We start from the raw sequence: 21,894 nt of genomic DNA on the forward strand, positions 1-21,894 counted from the left end.
GATCATCTTCGTAGCCCTCACCTGGGCTCACTTGAGCAGGTCCATGTCCTTCTTATGTCGGGGGCCCCAGAGCTGGACGCAGTACTGCAGGTGAGGTCTTACCAGAGCAGAGTAGAGAGGCAGAATGACCTCCCTCAACCTGCCGGCCACACTTCTTTTGATGCAGCCCAGGAAACAACAGGCTTTCTGGGCTGCAAGCGCACATTGCTGGGTCATGTTGAGCTTCTCATCAACCAACACCCCCAAGTCCTTCTCCTCAGGGCTGCTCTCAATCCATTCTCCACCCAGCCTGTATTTGTCCTTGGGATTGCCCTGACCCATGTGCAGGACCTTACACTTGGCCTTGCTGAACTTCATGGGCCCACCTCTCAAGGCTGTCAAGGTCCCTCTGAATGCCATCCCTTCCCTCCAGCGTGTCGACTGCACCACACAGCTTGGTGTCATCGGCAAACATCCTGAGGATGCGCTCAATCCCACTGTCCATGTCACTGACAAAGATGTTAAACAGTGCCAGTTCCAATACCGACCCCTGAGGAACGCCACTTGTCACTGGTCTCCACTTGGACACTGATCCGTTGACCGCAACTCTTTGAGTGTGACCATCCAGCCAATTCCTTATCCATCGAGTGGTCCATCTGTCAAATCCATGTCTCTCCAATTTAGAGACAAGGATGTCAGGTGGGACAGTGTCAAATGCTTTGCACAAGACCAGGCAGATGATGTCATTTGCTCTTCCCTTATCCACCAACATTGTAACCCCATCATAGAAGGCCTCCAAATTTGTCAGGCACAACTTGCCCTTAGTGAAGCCATGTTGACTGTCACCAATAACCTCCTTATTTTCCATGTGCCTTGGCATTGTTTGCAGGAGCATCTGCTCCATGATCTTACCGGGCAGAGAGGTGAGACTGACTGGTCTGTAGTTCCCCTGGTCTTCTTTTTTTGCCCTTTTAAAAATAGGGGTTATGTTTCCTCTTTTCCAGTCAGTGGGAATGTCATCAGACTGCCATGACTTCTCAGCTATGATGGATAGTGGCTTAGCAACTTCCTCCACCAGTTCCCTTAGGACCCATGGAGGCATCCTATCAGGTCCCATGGACTTGTGCACCTTCAGGTTCTTTAGATGGTCTCAAACCATAAGATAACTAAGATAATCATAAAGAACAGCAGTGTCACTATGCTCAAAGGCTTTTGCAAAGATCTGCTTACCTGCGTACTGCTGTAGAAAACATCTTATAATCCTAATCATATGGATAGTTTTCAAGAGAGAATCCTGCATTACCTGCCAAGAGCTCTGCCTGCAGAAAGAGCATCACTGCTTGAAAGCCTGAAAGTAAGTGAATATGCACTATGATAGACAGCATCATCTCCCACATTATCATTCACACAATTTTTGCCTCTAGTGAAATGAAAAACACAGAATGTGTTTTCACACAGAAAGAACTGATTCTTACCAAAGCTGCAGAACTTCATTCCTGTTACAATTTTTTTCATAAATACAGGCTTGGGCCGATAAAATTGCAGGTTAAATAGAACCAGTGTAAATATGTTTGAAAGAAATTAATTTGAGTTTAATTTAAAATACATACGCAATCACCACTACTACCAGCAAAAGAAACTATGTTCAGACAGCGAAGTCTACTCTCCCCAGCCACCAAGAAAAAAACCCATAACAATTCATTTTCAGGCACAGGTTATTTTCCTATTTACAGTTCAGAACGTTATCTAGAGAAAGTTAATCATCCCTGTGTTATTTCATATTACGAGTCTATTAGAAGACTGAATATTAGAAGATATTATGTACAAAATAGTGACTATTCAATCAACTGGAAAAGGACACCTTTTTAAAAGGATATTTGAGAAAAGCAAAATCACAGCTAACAAAGCTGGCCTTTATGTTTTGATTTTTGTTTAAGAGCATGTATACTTAATTTGTACTACTTGAGTTAAAGAGGCCTCAAATTTAATTTTTCCTAAGACAAAACTTAGAAGAAACAACTTATTAAACACACTGTCAAATCTTGTTTCTTTTTCCTTCTTTTTTGGACAAAACCCCGTAACTTTAACATATCTGCAACATGAACATTGCTGTGCTAAGCACAGACTAGAAAACACTACATAATTATATTTTTACCACTTAACATTTTTTCACACTGCTTTTGATAATACTCGCTTTAAATGTGTATGTTTTAAGTGGAAAGTGCTCCTTTTCTGTGCTCTCTTTTCAACCCTTTTTTCAACTTTTCAGTTTTCAATCAGTGAAAAATTTGCAAACAGAAGTGATGGAAAATCATTTCAAAGTCTCCTATGCTGCAATTACCACTCTGGGTTAACTACACAACAGTGGAAACTGGGATGTCCAAGAAATTGTAGTATCATTCTATGACTCTGATGTAAATAAACTCGTATTTTACAGCTTTTTCACAACAGGCTGCCATATGTTGGCACATTCATTTTTCAACCATATCTTACAGTACTTTTAGCACTGACATTGCAAACTGCTTGCATATGAAGACTTCATAAGATGCAATGTTCATTAAAACAAACTGAAGCCAGAGAAAAGTAACATAGTCAAGGTAAACTGCCTCCTTGCTGGATAATACAACATGCACTCTGCATGCAAAGAAAGCTATATCTACAGCTTTTGGAAAACAAATTCCAAATGAGTTCTGATCCCTTTTTGATGTTTGCAAATGAAGCTGCATGCTTAGATAACTATCCAAATTAAAGAGATTAAATTAAAGAGAGTACATTTACAATGTTAGGAAGTGGCAAAATCAATCTCAAGGGCTCTGAAGGTACATTTTAAGCAAACAGTTCTTGAGGCAACAATTTGTATACTACTACTCCTCATAAAAAATGATCTAACTTGCTTTCCTCAGTGGAGGAAATCATTAGACCTGGAACCAATTTAGCTAAAGTAAAAAGTAAAACATAACTAAAGCTTGTATTTAGTATTTCACTGCATAACCTAGAGCTAAACTATTTCCCATGACAATATTTTAGGTTTTATGTTTTATTCTTTCCAACAGAAGCACTCTTTCAGAAGCATTTGTTTGTTCAAATTGACCATCTGCTCTTACAAATCAAAAAGGAAAAAAAATAATAGTGGCTTTACATGATTCTCTCACTCAAGTGGAAGCCAAGCACTGATCTGTCATGGATCAGCACTTGCTAGACATAAAATCAACATCTATTACTTGGAGAGGTTTTCTGTTTATGTAGTGGGAAAAAAAAAGTGACTTGGTGACACACAACAGACTTTGCTAAATATTGTTTTGACAAAAATGTGCATTTAATGGTAGCTATGAATCCATAAAGATGTGATACAGCCACCCTTAAACCATGAAAAGAAGGTAAAGGAGTAGCATACAGCAGTCCTCGCCTTCTTTGGGTGTTTTCATTCATACTAGGTTATTCTGGAGGTAAACGGAAAGCTGGCCAGCTAGATACATTTATGAATATTACAGATTATTAAAAAATAGTAGATCATCATTTTATCATAGAATCATAGAATCGTTTAGGTTGGAAAAGACCTTTAAGATCATCCAGTCCAACCATTAACCTTACATTACCAAGTCCACACTAAACCAGTCAAGGGTAGACTAGACCAAACCATGTCCCAAAGTGCCACGTCTACCCGTTTTTTGAACGCTTCCAGGGATGGGGACTCCACCACCTCTCTGGGCAGCCTGTTCCAATGCTTCACTACCCTTTCCGTAAAGAAATTTTTCCTAATTTCCAATCTAAACCTTCCCTGACGCAGCTTGAGCCCATTTCCTCTCGTCCTATCGCTAACTACATGGGAGAAGAGACCAGCACCCACCTCACTACAACCTCCTTTCAGGCAGTTGTAGAGAGCGATAAGGTCTCCCCTCAGCCTCCTCTTCTCCAGACTAAACAACCCCAGTTCCCTCAGCCGCTCCTCCTAAGACCTGTGCTCCAGACCCTTCACGAGCTTCGGTGCCCTTCTCTGGACATGCTCCAGCACCTTAATGTCTTTCTTGTATTGAGGGGCCCAGATCTACTTAAACTATATGAGCAAAATGTGATTGTGATATTACAGGGCAATATATTAATAAATTTGAACAGTGAAACAGGTCACTCAGTCATAGCAAAGACTGTATGAATCACAGCAAATTAGACAAAATGAACATAGGCACTATTGGGTTTGCTTTGTGCAGATGAAACAATTTATTGCTTAGTTCACCCAGCCACTGCTGCTCAGAGAGAAATTTAACCAGGAGTCAGGCTTTGGTTTTAAGTTGTAGTTCCTCAGTACTTCAAAATCAAAGCTTGCAATGTATAATCTCTCACGTTCATCTATGTTCGCTCAGTGCCCAGTACTTTGTACACAGTGTTGCTGCCTAATGGGGGAGCTGTGGAATCCTGAACGCTTATTTTAAACTAGTCCTTGTATTTCAGTTTCAAAGCAGAAAGATTTACTACTCGATTTAGTTCTTTCCACTAATATTAGGCAAACAAAGTAACTTACACAAAGAACAACGAAGCAAAAAAGGTAAAAGAAAGTAATCTGAAGGCAATCCTAACAAGATTCACTTAGCAGTTAACAGAAGATTTAATAGCATTGTCACAAAAATATAATTGTTCATTTCTTCATTCTTTCAGAAGGGTAAAGATGATTACATTACACTACTCATTAACCTCCCTTTTAAGTAAAACAATCACTTCAGAAAATTCTAATTTTGCCTTGCCTATTATGCTATTATTTCCTTTGGAAACAAGGCCAGATAGGATGAAATTAAAAAAAATATTCAGTTATCTTCCTTTATGATAGCAGTCACAGAAAAAAAATCCAATTGTATTGTCTCCCTTATTTTGTCCTGTTGTTTTCTTCAAGGAATATGAAGAATGAATATTAGCTACCTCAGAAAACGACAGCACACCAAAAAAACAAAATGGTCACCAATAAGATGTTGCTTTATAGAAGAATTGTGGGGATGCCACCTTATTCCTTTCACTGGATTACCTTTTAGGGACCTTACAAGTAGCAAAACAGTCTCAACACATCATGTTTTCATCTTTTCACTACTAATCTCTCCCCTCCCAAACTAGTGCTTCATGAGTTTGGTACACCAGGTAATACAAAACCAAAGGCAACAAAGCCTTGTGATCCTTTTCCTCCTCAAAACATTGTGGTTGTTTTATCTTACAACAACTGCTACTGGTTGTCTAGTAACTGCTACACCTTTGAACATTAAAAAAAAAAAAAATTCTGTGATGTTTTGATAATGATGACATCAACCAGAAACACAACAGTTCTCCCAAAATGAAGCACAGAGCATACTGAAGTTGGAAAACAACTGCCATTTGCAACTAATACCTAGTGAAGACAAAAAAATGGTTTTTGCACAAAGCACTGGCATTCAATGATAATTTTGCTAAACTTCCAAACAAAGGAATGTTATCTTAATACAATCCTTAAAACATTTAAAATTGCACAATGATGTCAAGAGAAAGATTTAAACTGTTCTATTCAAGGAGCAGAAAGGCTGTTTTAATTAAAAGGTACACGGGGAGAATTCATAAATTATCATCTGATAGCTTCAACATGCCTTTCTCAGAAATAAAATCCAGTTCAACTAAAATTACTGTCTTGATGCACATACTGATGAGTAAAAACCTAAGCAAAGGTTTGAGTTAGTTGCTGTAAATTATGACTGGTTTTGCCACCCAACATGTTCATCCAGGGACCGGCCTACCTTCAGCCCTGCAAAATCAGGTTCTCAATATTAAAGCACATCGAGTTTTTCTAATTTAAAAAAGGATGCTACCTTGATCCAACTATCTGTAATGTGATTCAGAAATAATTAAGAATGAAGAACACAGCACTGGTAGAGCTATTATTACACATGCTTACATTATCTCTGGACTTCATTATGCCAGTCAGCCATGCACAGTCCAAACAGTTTACAAATATTCTACAGCTGCCCATCATGATGAAGCTTGTGGCTACTGAAACTGATTCGCATCAAGTATTTGCTCAGATTAACTTCTAAACAAATGGATTATCTCATTTACTCTTAGAAACTGTAGTACACGATCAGAATCTCAAGACATAACCAGCACTCGTTCATTGCATCAGTTTTCTCCAGAGCCAATTTTGGGAATCCTGTGTTAGCAAACTACTAAAACAAAATGAACAAGAATTAACCACATTCATGTCAAAATATTCTTCAAACTAAGACAGTCTTGTCTCTTTGCAACTACTCAAGTTAGATTTGTTTTACTCTATTTCTTCTTGGTATTAATTTTTGAACAGATAGGAAACAAAAAGAACAAATTTACCAGGTAGATAAGCAGAGGGATTCCTCTTTTTTTTTATAAAATCTGTTCACAGAAGCCAGCACAGATACAGTAAATATGTCTGACAAAGGCAGGCAGACAGCTTAGAGGAGAAAGGCTGCAGAAAGGCAAGCAATCACTATCAGATACGCCCTCATGACTTAGGATATAAGCACTCCTCTAGCGTATGTATCCTGGGAAGATAAACCAAGAGCCATTATTGACAGTTAACAGTGAGGAGCTGAGGCACAGCAGCAGTTTATCTCACGTCTGTATTTGCAATGAATTATGGAGTTACACAAGCTAAGATGCCTTGACTGTGCCCTCCAACACACACATGGGTTCAGTTACAGTCACTTTCACTGATTAACTCAGCTCTGTCTCAGCCCTTAAGGTTTTCCCCAGCCTTTCATTCACCACACAGATCTGGTTACTGACAGTATTAAAAATGATGCATAAAACCCATATTCAAAATGGAAGAGTAAAATGGTTTTGGTAATTACAACCCAGTGAGAGCTACAGAAGAAAACTGACAAACCAATATGCAAAGCCATTAGTGTGCTGAGAAAAAAATCCTATTCGCTCTAGATGCTCAGTCTTGAGCCTCTTTGAGCTCATATTAAATCCAAAGATGTTTATTTTGGACTAATTTATACAGTCTGCTGGTTTAGATTAACATGGACAGATCTACTAAGGACTTTGGTAAGAGGGACTCTACCATCACTAGACTGATATAGATATATTTCCTTTCTCCGCATCTTTCTGACTTGTCCAAATTCAGATTGGTTTCATCACAGACAGGTTTCTTACTCATACACAACTACTCAAAAACAGTAAGTTGCATTTTACCACATCCATGAATGTCAGCCTGCCCAGTGCCATCAAAAAAATTAACTGTGCTGACACATCTAGAACTTTCCTATTCTCAGAGAGATTAAATTCTACTTCCTGTAGAAATGTAATGACTTCTTTTAAGGAAACAAAAGGTCCAAAGAGATGTCTTGCTACTGCAACAAATGCCACAAAGTGCTTCATCTACCTGTATGGAAGTTCCTGGTTCAATACTCCTGAGTCAAAGCTCCTGCCCACACACCCAACTATAAGTGAAAATGTAAAACTGGACTGTTTCATTCTAGATTGTAGCTGAATATATCTACAAATGCATTCTTTTTTGGCAGAACTGGGAAGACACTGAAATCTGTCATAGTCTTGTCTGGTCGGAGATTTTCCTACTTCCAGTCAGGAGTCAATGTACTGCCAGCCTACCATCTTTATATAATTTCTTAAAACTGTTGTGGATTACCTCCCCAGATGCATCACTCTCCATTATACAAGCCCTAAAAAGACCAGCTGATCTATCTGAACCTGGCTTATCACTGAGAACTGACTCTGCCTGTCAAACATGCCCCTCCACACCCAGCCATTATAGTGATGCAGGCTGGAAGAAAATCCACTTGAAATGGCCTCACCGGACCTTCAGCAGGACCACGTGAGCTCACCCCCACAGTTCAGAGTCTGATGGTTATGTGTTCATAAGCAGCATTATCTTCCCCATGCTTAGAGGTTTTGCATTGAAGCTTTATTCACAATCATAATTTAAGTATTTATTTATAAATTATTATGTCCTCTAATAAGCTACCAGGAAAGGAATACAACTTTTGTCCTCTTAGCAATTAAATTTGTTTTGTTTGGTTTTGTTTTTAAAAAATGCCCACTTCTCCCAGCAACAAATCCCTTTTAATTAAGAGTTTTTAATGAGGTCTTTATTTAGGAACCCATAATGTCTGCAATGGGGTCTGTTCTGCAAAAGGTCTCAGTACTATGGAACAACCTGAGCTCTATCCAAAGTCTTCAAGCACTGTCAAGAGGGAAACCCTGACCCATCTGACTGGGGGCAAGGGGGGAGGAGAAGAAAAGCAAAAAAAAGAAGAAAATAAAAAAAAAGAAGAAAAGCATAAAAAAAAGAAGAAAAAAGAGAGCAGGGAACAGGTATGCAAGGGTAACAATGAAAATTTATGCTTAAAACAAAACAAAAAAACCCCACAGCTATTTCCCAGTATATTTCTCAAGAAGAATCAAGATTTCAAAATATATTATACCCCCCTTTTATAAGCACACCACTGCCATGCATGTGCATGGGCACAGTGAAGAAAAAAAAAACCACTTATTTGCCTCAACTAGGAAAACAGATGGCTGAAGAGGGATGTAACAGGTCTGTAAAACCAGTAGAGGCATGGGAGTGAGTGAATAGATGCTGACAGCCTGTTGTCTCTTTCAAAACAAATATTGAGAGCTTTAAAATAAGGGGAATAGGCCAACTGAAAACAAAAGGACGTGGTTTTGGAGACAGAACACAGGTAAGCTGTCCACCTCCTGCCACAAAATGCTGCAGATGGCAGAAGGATGCTAGATAAATGCATGGAAGAGGAATCCATTGAGAGTAGTTGAAAACTCAGAATCCCAGTATGGCGCAGGAAGCTCCTGAGACAGGAGCAGTTGGAAGCTGAGAGTACAAGCTATGGAAAGAAGTCATGTTTATGCCACTCTCGCGCATCATTCCTTGAAGATCTGTTTTCTGATGACAAAACATTGCTGGATGCATGGTAATCCAGAAAAACCACCTTTTTTCCTATCACGTAAAAGATGAAAGAAATAGCTAAATTTGCAGACAAGAAGATACATTTTTACTTTTCATTGAACAGAACTACATTCTTCAAAATACACTTTCTAAAGTACATTTGCAATATCTGGATGTACATACTTACATCCATATTCAAGAAAATATCCTAATTACTACCACAAACAAGTTACCCTTCTTACAGTATTACATATACTGGTAATGTCCCACCTAGGTCAGAACAAAGTTTTAGCTTGTTTATTGCAACAGCTAGTTACCAAAAAGGCTTGGTATTCCCCCAAGATGCATGAAGACCGCCACAGATGAGTGCTTTTGAAAGGTGTCTTCTTTAAAAGTATACTGCTTCTTCGACACGTTTGCAGTCTTTTTGTATGAGTGATTAATATTACTGCTCCACCTGAGGTTTTCCTTGATGGCTTTGCACTACAACAAGCAAGTAAAAGTACTTTTTAAAGAAGGAGACGCTGGCAACGGTGCAACAAGAACCAGCAGATGAACACAGACAGGAGTCAAACTTACCTTTGCCCTTTAAAGTTATAACATTACAGTTGCTCACAATTTTAAACTTGGACTCAAATATTGGACAGGTTTGCCCTCAAAACAAACCAACAGCCTCATTTGACTTCGTGGCTAATAGGGACATGGGATTTCACTCGAATTTCTCCATCAAACCTAAGTCTTAAGCTAGCCAAAAGCTTTCCTTTGAGATAGCTATGAAAAATGTTTTCATCTAAATAACTCAAAGGTTGCAGAAATCCAGACTCCAGAACCAAGCCTCTCAAGGCTGGTCATCCATGGGCTCTCCCCACCATGACTCAACAATGTTGACCAAGCTGGCCACAGGAACGCAGCCAGGAGTTACCTAAGGACACCGCCCTCAGTTAAAAATTTCATCTCATCTCTGATACAAAGATATTCAGACCCAATTTCTAGATGCAGCAGCTCCTTATGATTTGCCTACTAGGTTCTATCTTTCCATTTACTTTCCTGAATCCTTTACTAAAATCACGATAAGAATCTGCTATTCCTTGTTCAAAAACCTATAAAATTATGCTTGACCCCAAACCATAAGTATTATTTGTATATTCTGCTTTACGTTCAAACAGCCAGCCTGTCCAACAATTCTTTCAATTTGCACAATGTACAATAATCATAGCTGTACACTGCTGCATATAACTGGAGAAGGTGTGGTTTACAATTATTTCAATAAGAAAAAATATAAACAGAGTGATAATGCAAGTTTTTTGGTGGGGGGGGGGGTTGTTAGTCCTATGTTTTTCAAAACAAACTGAATTGTTCTCATGCTTACCTCTTCTTCTTGTAAAACCAGTAAATTAATATAAAAAAACACACACAGTGTTTCCAGTTAAAGCAAAGCAACATTGCATAGTATGTGATATCTCAAAAGCAGAGGAGAAAGTGTGAAAACAGTAAATATTATGACATTTAAATTGCTTAAAGGTAGAGCATTATAGTGAAGAAAAGTAAATTAGAATAAAAGTTCCTTTCCAATCTTTCACGACATCAGCAGCACAGATAAAACATTGCACTAGAGTTTTTAATAAACAATTCTTATTTCTTACAAATATTCACTGCAAAATCCAAAATCCAACAGACATCAGTTTAGACTGTTGCATCAGTCAACCACAAATTTCTACACAGGTAACAGGCAAAGGCCATAGGAAACCAAATATATGGCACTGAGGGTGAGTCAGTATTTCGGATTTTCATTTTATATCAGTTTCACGTTAAAATCATTTTGTAATTCAGCACTGAGAGCAGCCTGTTTAAACTTAGTTTCTGATCTACAGTTTTGTTCAGTCTTCCCAAAAACTTACTGTCTGAGGCCTGGTTGGTTATGTGGTGTGGTATGTTACGCAAGCTGCTATACCTTGAGCCGTCTGCAGCAGAGATGAAGGCAGAGTCTCTAGTAAGGGAGTGTTAGCACTAGTACACGGTACCACCAGCTCACTGACTCACGGCACTACAGACGCAGACTTCTCCTCTGTCACTGGTTATAGCAAGAGAAAAGCTGTTCCCACACTGGGAGCTTGGACACCTGAGAGCTTCTGCATCGAGCTGTTTGGGCACAAACAGCTGTCACAGAAAAATAAATCTTTCCTAGACTGAGGCCGCTTCACCTTAGTTTAAGATTTGGTATTATTAGATGGTTTCAAGTTTCTTGTTTTCTTTCAGCTACTGCTATGGGCTTCGTTTCCTCCTCCGGCCGGTATCAGAGCAGCAGGAACTGCTATCGTAGGTGTGTCTGGCCTCTGCGTGCAGCTGCCAACAGCTAGAAAGGCTTAAACCTGTCAACCTCATCTGCACCAGAGCTCTCACCGACACCTCCGCCAAGCTGAATTACCGCCAGCGAAACAGCACTCATTGAAAAAAAAAAAAGTGGTTGATGGAGGAAATGATGCCCCTGGAGCGGAGGAGCCTCACCAGGAGGCCTTCAGCACAGTGCTGGGGACACCGGTGCCAAGGGCCACCCTGCTCCTGCAGCCACGGGACGGGCCAGGCGTCCGGGCCAGGCGTCCGGGCCAGGCGTGCGACACCGTCTCCTCAGCTTGCGGCTGTCACTCACCAGGCCTTACCACGGCACCACCGTACCTAACGCCACAGCCCCCCCAGTGCTGGGCACCTCTGGGTCTGCTTTGGTTTCTCGCGGAAAGAAACACACACACGCAGACACAGACACAGACACACATACACAACACACACACACACACACACAGACACACACACACAGACACAACACGCACACACACAGAGACACAGACACACACAGACAGACAGACAGACCCCTCACCCAGGCAGCCTCGGCGCACAGGGCTATGACAACCCGCCACTCCGCCCCAGCCCTGCCGCGGGCAGGGAGCGCCGCCTCAAACTTTAAGTGAGCCGCGCTGCCTGCGCCGGCAGGAGACCCCCAAACCAGCGGACCCCCGCCGGGACGAGGGGTCTCCCCGCCCCGAGGCAGGCGGCCGGGCCGAGGCGGGCGGCGGCAGCCCGCACTCACCCAGCAGCAGCAGCTTCAGCTCCCGGCGGGCGTCCCGCTTGTCCCGGCGCAGCTGCCGCTCGATCTCCGCGCTGATCCGCTGCGACTCCTTCTCCTCGGCGGAGAGGCAGCAGCCGGCCATGGCCACCGGCGCCCCCGGCTCCCGCCGCCGGAGGGGAGCGGAGAAAAGCCGTCCGCCAGCCGCGCCCCGCCGCGGCAAGGGGCTGCCGCCTCCCCTCGCCTCGCCTCCCCTACCGCCGCCGGAGGGGCGGCGGGGGCCGGGGCGGGCAGGTGCCGCCTCCCGCCGCCGGTTAACGGTTGCAGGCGCGGGCGGGCCGCTGCTCCGGCGGGGCGGGAGCGACCCGGGGGGAGCTCGGGGGGCGCGGAGGGGGACACCTTGGCGGCTGCGGCGGGCCGGGGGGGCGGGAAGCCCAGGGAGCCGGTTACTGAAAAACAAAGTACAATGTTCCCCTGTACTCGGCGCTGGTGAGGCCGCACCTGGAATACTGTGTCCAGTTTTGGGCCCCTCAGTACAAGAAAGACATTGAGGTGCTGGAGCGTGTCCAGAGAAGGGCAACAAGGCTGGTGAAGGGTCTGGAGCACAGGCCTTATGAGGATCGGCTGAGGGAACTGGGGTTGTTTAGCCTGGAGAAGAGGAGGCTGAGGGGAGACCTTATCGCTCTCTACAATGACCTGAAAGGAGGTTGTAGTGAGGTGGGTGTTGGTCTCTTCTCCCAAGTAGTTAGCGATAGAATAAGAGGAAATGGGCTCAAGCTGTGCCAGGGGAGGTTTAGGTTGGAAATTAGGAAAAATTTCTTTACGGAAAGGGTAGTGAAGCATTGGAACAGGCTGCCCAGAGAGGTGGTGGAGTCCCCATCCCTGGAAACGTTCAAAAAACAGGTAGGTGTGGCACTCTGGGACATGGTTTGGTTTGGTCTAGTCTACCCTTGATTGGTTTAGTGTGGACTTGGTAGTGTAGGTTAATGGTTGGACTGGATGATCTTAAAGGTCTTTTCCAACCTAAACGATTCCATGATTCTATGATAAAGTAGGGAGCCCGGGGGCAGGGGGGAGCTCCCCAGAGCAGGGTGGGAGGTGGGCTGCCCTCGGTCAGGCAGCTCGCGCCTCCCTCTGAGGCCGCCGCAGGGCAGAGGGGTGACCTGAGAAGTTAGTGGTGTGAAATCCCGTATTTGGGACCTTCTTTCCCTTTTCCCGCCTAATACCGTTGCCTCTCGACGAGGATGGAAGCTGTGAAAGGGAGGGGGACATGCCTGCCTTTGGTGTCGGCAGATTTTCATTTTGGATGTGGGGGGTTTTTTGGGGTTGGTTTGGTTGGTTGGTTGGTTGGTTGGTTTAGGTTTTTTTTTTACTTGGCTGCATTTCAGTCCTTGCTTACATAGTTGAATCTAGCATCTAACTTGCTGGCTTGTATTTTGTAAGGAATACTGTCTCAGAAAACCTTTCCCACCTAAGCCATGCCTGCAGTAGTAAAACTAGTATCCTTCAGAGCAGCCACAAGGCACTAACACAAGGCTGCTCCAGGTGCCCTGTGGATGTCCCAGGAGCCTGCCATAGCTCATGGTGAGGCAACAGTTGCTTTGCTTTTGCCTGCTACAAGTAGTTCAAGGTCTGTGGTAATAACAGCTACGTAGCAATTAGCAGCATTATGACAAAGGACATCTTTGCTATTCCTTCATATAGAAAACACTGCTTACTAAAGAACAGTTACCACTGTCTCCTTTGAGGACACGGAACTGCAAGCAAGCTGCTTGACTACTGTAGCACCAAAGAGAAAGAGCTACATACTCACTTGTGCTGAAATTACAAATGCAACTCTATGCTGAGGGTGGTTGAGGTGGGAACTCCTTCAGGCTAGAGATCCCGTGGCTTCAGGACTTTTTTCAGTTCAGCCCCTTCTGTTCTCTGGGCAGAACCATCTCCATAGCTGTATTGGGACACACCTGCTAATGTAACACTTTGAGACTCATTTACAAGTTTGCAAATGGTGGAGAATATAATATTTATGACCTTCTAACTCCACTGAAGGTCTGCAAAATCATCACATGATTTTTAAATCTCTTTTCAAGGTTATTTCAGGTGTAGAAAGCATTTTTTTCGGGGTTTTTTGAGGAGGGACAGCAGGGAAGAAAGGTTTATTGCACAGGAGCTAGATCCTCAGGTTTATAATAACACCATGTATACATTAAAAATTAATTTTTCCCCAGCTCTGCTTTCTCTGCACGTGTTCAAAGTTTACTTATAGTTTGATTCTTTAGTTTGTCATCCTCCTATCACTTTTTTCTCTCCTGGTTTATTCTGAAGAAAACAAAACTTATAATGATACTTGAACTTTTGAACTTGCAGTGGTTTAAATGCATTTAACAACAAGCAACAAGCTTTTGACTCAAAGATTATGCAAGTGATAGGTGAAACCATTAGAAAATAGAAAGATAAGCAAATATTTATTTAAACAAGCATAAGTGGTTGATGTGTTTGTTTCTTCCCCATAGGCAGTTGTGTGTATTTATATTGCTAATGTAAAATATTTTTTTAAATCAAAGTTTAGTATTTCCAGGTCCATGGAAAACAATTGTTTCCACCTTTACCAATTAAATATATGAGACCAAGTAATTATAAAGCAGTTGCTTCATAATTTGAAAGCTAAATATTTTTGTGCTTTTTCGTGCTTGTAACTTTTTTAGAATACCTTCCTGACATAAGAAAGAATGCAGGCAGGTTTTAAAGATTCAGGATCTTCTGAGTTTGCTGATCCTGGAGTTTCATACAAATGTGGCTGTTCTTTGAATAGTGTTATTCATTGCTAGTGCAAGTAAATATTTGCCTTGTCTAATAGTATTTGATGACCAGTACATACAGTTTGAGATAAGTGTCAGAATCAGGGGGTTTTGTGAACTACAGAAAGGTGTACACAGCAGTACAATTCCCACTATACTAACAACTTTGAAAATTCACATCATATCTCTGTTCCCACATTAGGGTTGGCTCTTCAAGGAAAAAACTGAAAGTCCAAATTTATTCTTACTGTATATCTCTTACCTTTATTAGCATTATTCAAAAGCAAAAATAAGCACCTACAGAAGAGTTTCCAGGATTGTACTACATAAGTTTTTTCCTCCATGGTTCCATGGAAGCATATCAGCTTGCTTAAGAAGTGTCAATAAAAATTCCTTTTTCAGTGGAGGAGGGTCACAATCCCCTCATCAGTGATTCTTTGACAACAACAACAAAAAAGCATCATAATACAACAGCCAAAGGAAGGGAGAGCAACGGGGAAGCTACACGGATTCCCATCTCTTACAGGTAGCAAGGTTAGGCTTCTAGATGAGGGGGGTTTTGTGCCATAACACAGCCAAGTTCTAAACAATTTCTCTGACTGTGGAGTTCCCTACCTGTAAATTTTTTAACACACTGAAGAACTCATACCAATGTTTTACACTTTATTTCACCTATTTCTTCATCTAAGAACAAGTTAGTGTAACGTAGGAAATCCTTTGGGCAATTTCTTCCTGGAATGAACATTTATGTGATATGCTTAAGCTTTCTTCCAATCACCAGTGCTATTTTTTCCAGTTTATATGTTGCTTTCTTGAATAAACTTGCACTGCTTACGGTTTGATCATCCTGTAGCTGAGTAATAGAATTGTGCAGATTACAAGGCTATCAATATTTTCTGCTGAGCTCCTGAGGGCTTTGTTTATTCAAAATGCTTCCAGATCTCTCTTGGTGTAGCTGAAGAAAAATAGAACCACTCAAAGCACCTGGCAGGCACTTTTGTCTGCAGCAGCCTCTAGGCTTTGTTAAGAGTTACATTCCAAGGTACTGTTCAGAACGTTATGACTTTGTGCTATTTTCTAGGCCAGTGATTAGCACCCAGCACATTTCCTTTTAACTCCTTTGGCTGATCCACCATTACCCAGACGTGCCTGCTCCCACAGATGCAGGCATATGAACCCCTAACAATCTTGAGAAGGCTGCCAAAAACTAAGGGGCATGTAAAAGGTTGGTGTCAGTACAGTTTTTCTTAAGAGCAGATAAGATTTCAGAAGCAGGATTCAGTTCTGAGCTGGTTATAATATAAATAACCATTAGTGGTGAAAATTCTGCCCTCAGCTAAACAAAGTGCATGTTTTGCTAAGGGTAGGTTTGAGATTTTTAAAAATTTGGTGTGATGTAAAAATGCTTGGAACTCAAACATCTGATTGTCTGACATGCCCATGTTGCTGAAAAATAGCTGAAAAAGCTGTGCTCGCATACAGTTGGGAAAAGTTTTAAATCACTCCTTTTTCTTTAGTGGGGTGGTACTTATGTTTGACCTCATGGAGGACAGTCAGAAGTCATTTTCAGTGAATTATCTTGTAACAAAATCATAAACCACCTACACGTACTTCCCTCTTTCTTCTGCTTGCACGTTGTCATTCTTCAAGAGCAAAGCCACACAAAATCATACACTGCTGTTTTCTGCTGATCAGGTTTTCATTGTTGTTATGCTTCCTTAAGAATGAACATCGTCTTCAAATCAGGAGCATATCAATTAAAAAGACCAAGGAAGAGTGCTCTGTAACAACCAGGAAGAGTGGATATTGTGGTTTTGGGTAGAGGTAAGAACCTGGAGAACAGCTACAGTAGAAGGAACTTCTAGATGTTTCATAACCTCATGTTTTATTATGTACTTTACATGGAAGTAGTTGGTTGAATAAAAAAGGTAATGAGTATAGAAGTGGGGCAGATCATGCTTTAGAAAAAAAAAGTGCAAAAGTGAATCAGTGTAGGTTCAATGAGGGAAGTAACTTCAGTTTTGCTGTTTTTAAAAGTGGGGTTTTTTTCAATGGCTCACAGCAGCTTTTTGGGTATTGTTGATATGGAGAAAGAACTTCAAGGCAGAATACCTGATACCAACAATATTTCAGTTTTACTCCTGAATTACGTATACACTTTTTCTTAACTATTTCTAGCTAAGAACATGTTCTTACCTACAATGAGTGAGAACAGTGGTAGAAAACCATTGGAAATCCTGCTGTCATTCACTCAAGAAGTACTGAAAAAATGAGAAATCTGCTTGGTTTTGGGCCTTCATAGAGCATGGTCATTTTAACCTGTGAAAAATGGGTACAGGATTTTTATTTGGTAGTGGTTTATATCCACTTTTCTTAGGAGTAAACAGCTACGTAGGATACAGAGATTCAAAGAGAAACAGACCACAGATGTTATGCATATTTCAACATTGGGAGATTAAAATAAACTCAATTCTGCACTAACAATCATGTGTGGCTTTCTCTTTAGGGTGGGTGGTTTAGTTCCTATTTGTTTTGTTACTTTACACAGTGATAAAGTTTCACTCCAGCTGACTTGTTTATTTTCTTTGGCACTCTGTGTACTTTGTGCATGTCATTGCTCAGTAACTCACAGTAGCTGCACTCCTTAAAAGGAATGGACTCTGAGAAACTTTCTTACTGGCCCTAACAAGTTTGACAGGTTTAATGACCCCAAATACTGGTGCAGTGAAAAATATCCCAGATTCAACCACCTTCCAAGTACACATTATTTAATATACTCTTACCCTTCAACAGAAATGCCTGCATTAAAGGATACCAATTAAAGTAGCACTTAGAAAGTGAACAATTATTGGATAAAAATCACAAACCAGCCTAATTCTCAAAAGGCAAACCAGTCCTTGCAGTAGGAATACTTTGGAAACAACCGGCAGCAGCAGCTCAGGTTTCTTTCTAACAGATGACTGAGACTTATCATAGCCAAATTTTGCTCATTTAATTGCAGGGTAGGCTAATCTCATCTTCGCAATGTGAAGTTATCCACTATCCTAACACTGCAAAGAAACAAAAAATGATGAGAGTAAAATAAAACTGCTGGTTTACCTTATCTCATGAGAGAAATAAAAAAGACATTAAGGGAGAAGAGCAAATGAGAAAGCTAAGGAATTTTCAGATTATCGTTCTTGTGAGTGGAAGGATAAGAGAAGAACTCCCCTCTTAAATCCTAAAGTTTTGACCACATAGGAAGTTTTTCCTGAGTAACTCCACACATGCATGCTGCTGTTAAGACTTACTAATACTGTGTTTTGTAAAGGCTTATGGGGTGCAGGAATAAAAGAACTAATGCACATTTAACTACAAGCCTGCAATCCTGTTGTATGAGGAAAGATATCCCATATTTTTGCTATTAAAATTACTAATTAGAATTAATGTTATATAAATGTTTCAGTATCTGTGGAGGAATTAAGCCCACCATCTCCTGTTACAGCAATCAATCCTAACAGCAGTCTTTAAATTCTGTCAGGTTCAAGTATTTTACTGTGCTGATAAAAACACATTAAATAACTGAAAGCTCAGAGAGGGACTTAGAAACATATTGGATTAAAAGATGTTTTGGAAAAAATACATGTTTCTGTTCCTGGCAAAGATGATGAAGTTTTGCATTTTTATATTATCTTTCATCGCATATTCTAAGCTTCAGTAAAATTAATGCATTACCTCCCACAAAAGCCTGTTTGGATAGACTCTTTTTATTCCCTGTGCTCCACCACCCCTATCTGAAAGAAAAGAGAGCAATGAATCCATTTCCACTGGATCACACCACGACAATGGCAGAGCTGGAACAGGAAGCCTGATTATATCACTTCTCATCCTTTTCTTCAGTTTATCATAAAGCATTCAGTAACATTCAGGCAAATGTTTCTGAAAATTTATCAGGGTGTTTACTTTTGCTGACTGATGGCAGTGTTTAATTAATTAAACTACAGCTGATAGTAGCACAACAGCAGCACTGTTCGTCTTCTGGTATTTCTCTTGGAGTTCACGATTTATTAAAATTTCACATCAAACAGAGCAAGACCTCCTCAGAATGGTGGCTGCAAATTATCTGGGCCTGTTTTAATTCCTGCTCAGTATTATTCACAATTATCCCTAACTACTAATGGATTAGAAAGTATTTAATCATGCTCACAGCACCTTGCTGTGTTCCCTTCAGACATATACCGGATATCAATGTCTGGTATGCCTGCTTCATAATTTCTTCATCCTCATGTTTTACCATTTGGGTGAAACCATGTAGGACCTAAAACATTGCTAATATATTCTAATGTACTTTAAAATATCTGCCTTTTTAGTTTCACCTTGTCCTTAAGAGCCATTGCTATTTAAACTTCCCTTTAACATTTTCTGTACTGAATTTCTGTATTGAATTCCTATGATTTATTACTAGCTTTTAAATTTTTTCTGTATGTTGCATTTCCTTTCCCTTCCCTTTGCTACTAATTCAAGATGAACTTTTAGCCAAATCTGTCTTGTTACTGAATCTTTTTTTCTTGATCTAATAAATTTCTTAAAATTTACAGTTTTTCTTTGCAGTACTCTGTGCGTATTTTTATTCCATACCTTACTCATAATTGTTCCTAGCTTTGGTGAGTTGGGACTTTTGAAGTATCAGGTATATAGATTACTTCAGGAACTCTCTTCTCTCACCCACAATAAATGCAGGGAACTGGGACTGTTTAGCCTCGACAAAAGGAGTCTGAGGGGAGTCCATGTTGCTCTCTGCAGCTACCTGAAAGGAGGTTGCAGCGAGGTGGGTGTTGGTCCCTTCTCCCAGGTAACAAGTAATAGGACAAGAGGAAATGTCCTCAAGTGGTGCCGGGGAGGTTTAGTTTGGATATCAGGAAAAATTTCTTCACCGAAAGGGTTATCAAGAGATGGAACAGGCTGCCCAGGGAAGCGGTTGTGTCACCATCCCTGCAGGCATTTAAAAGATGTATAGATGTGGCATTTAGGAATATGGTTTAGTGGTGGACTTGACAGTGTTCGGTTTAAGGTTGGACTTGATCTTAAAGATCCGTTCCAACCTAAATGATTCTATGATTCTAATCAGATTTTTATTACAGGTTTCTTTGCAGTAACTGGCTTCTGGTCTGATAACTAATCTTCTTCATCATAATTCAGTTTTTAAAAAGGCTACTTCAGGTGGTGTGCAAAGATTTTGTGTTTTAAAAGTTCCTGCATAGAATTTTAGAAAAAGATAGTTTCTTGCTGGCTAGGTGCATATTCCCCAGAACACAATCTTCTAACATACTACTGCCAGGAGATTTAGAAGCAATTATCTGTATTATTGTTTAATTCAATGGTTTATAGCATCCTTCCTCCCTTCTTTTCTATTTCTGCCAGCTTTGGGGTTTTTTTAGTTAATGCATTTGTTCATTTAAGATCCTCAAAGCTTTGAGTTATCAGGTACTAAAGACAGAGAAAATTCAACTAAGAATGCCAAGCAGCCTGTTTTATGCACTCTTTTTAGAGCAGAGGTTGTGATCAGATATATCTGCTCCATTTATCTGTAAACCATATCTGTAAACCACTCCATCATGTATAAGCCAAGTTACAAAAATCAACATATATAAGTAGTAAACCATATTAAATTAAGAGCTCTGAAACCTACTGCCAAAATATAAAATTGGGTTTGTGGATAAGGGTAAAGAAGAGCATTTAAAGTAATCAAATAGGGATAGCTGAAATAAATAAGAGTTTGAATTGTTCAGTGACTGAATTTTTGGCAAAATCTAAGCTGCAACCAGAGTCAAAGAAAATACTGAAATTTTATACCACAGTAGGATTTAAATTCTATCTCAATAGTCTCTTCAAAGACTCAGAAGGAACAGGTTAGGAACAAAACAAAATCATGTCTATGTCCATTGAATCAAAACCACATAAAATATTGGGAAAAGAACTAAATACTGTCTTTAGCATATGAGTTACGTGGAAAGTAGTAAGCATGAATTAATGTGGTTGACAGTATCAAGATGAAAGGAAAAGGCCTAGAGCTTACAATATGGTTCAACAGCTGTAAACAGATTTTGTCAAAAATGAATGCTGCCTTTTATGAATATACAGTCTTTAAAAGACCATTGATGCATTTAAGATCAAACATTCAATGTATGAAATTCTGCAAACCAGGCAGTGGAAATAGAGCAGATAATTGCCTAGCCATTTTAATTATCACAAGACTGAGGAACATTAATGAAGACAGGCTTTTGGATGACTTCAGTTGAAACAACCGAAAAAAACAAGTAATCTGGGAAATTAGTAACAAAGTTTCCAAAAATATTTGAAGTAAATATTCAACAGGAATTAGACATGATACATGAAAGAAAGGTTGACTTAAAAAGTTAAAATAGATGGATAATAGTGATTAAAATACATATTGATTATTTTGTACCATGGAAAACATCAGAGCTGCTGATAATATCAGCAGCAATGCCAAGTCCTGTCCATGTTGGTTTATTTCAGGAGAAAAAAGACTAGTTTACCTCAAGTTAAAAAAAAATGTGTTCAGCTGGGAGGGAACTGGATTATCAAAAATGGCAGCCAAAGCTGGAGTAACATACATGCCATCAGATTGAGTGATGACCTATAAAGAAACAGCAATGCCAAGTAATTCTAAGTTCCACCTGTAACATTTTTAAATAGCTAAGTATTATGGCTAGTAAGATCAGTAATGAAATAAATGTCATATTTAAATTGCTTTCCCTCAAACATAAACAGATTTAAACTATATCTAACTGTGACCAGCATATGTTTGATAAAATAGTAGAATAATATGCACAATGCTCTTGGCTCTTCTGTCACTTTTTTTTACCCTGATGACACAAAAGCCCATGTTACAAATCACTGTTATGTCTGCAAAGGACAAGGAAGATCTGGCAGTTACCAGAGTACTCCTTTGAGGTTCTCAGGCGAATTATAGACAGGTAATTTTGATAGTGATAAATAGATTTATATGTATTTTGGGAAACAACTCTTTCTGTGCATAGAATCATACAAAGCCAGGTTATAAACAAAACATAATACATTTAAAGAAATGTATAATCAAAATAAAATTAGGAGAACATGCTAGTGTCTCCTTAATGTATTTGTACCACTCAGCA

General features: G+C 40.2%; 1 protein-coding gene across 1 annotated transcript in view; it reads right to left on the reverse strand.

Annotated features, from left to right (window-relative positions):
* Nucleotides 1–12,087, reverse strand: part of GNA14 (G protein subunit alpha 14) — an 81,135-nt gene extending 69,048 nt beyond the window's left edge. Inside the window, exon 1 of the mRNA XM_075727232.1 lies at nucleotides 11,967–12,087. Within this exon, the coding sequence (XP_075583347.1) occupies nucleotides 11,967–12,087 (121 nt within the window). The remainder of the gene's footprint in view (nucleotides 1–11,966) is intronic.
* Nucleotides 12,088–21,894: the final 9,807 nt, after the last annotated feature.

The sequence above is a fragment of the Pelecanus crispus genome, chromosome Z, assembly GCF_030463565.1.
Source record: "Pelecanus crispus isolate bPelCri1 chromosome Z, bPelCri1.pri, whole genome shotgun sequence".
Classification (NCBI taxonomy): domain Eukaryota; kingdom Metazoa; phylum Chordata; class Aves; order Pelecaniformes; family Pelecanidae; genus Pelecanus; species Pelecanus crispus.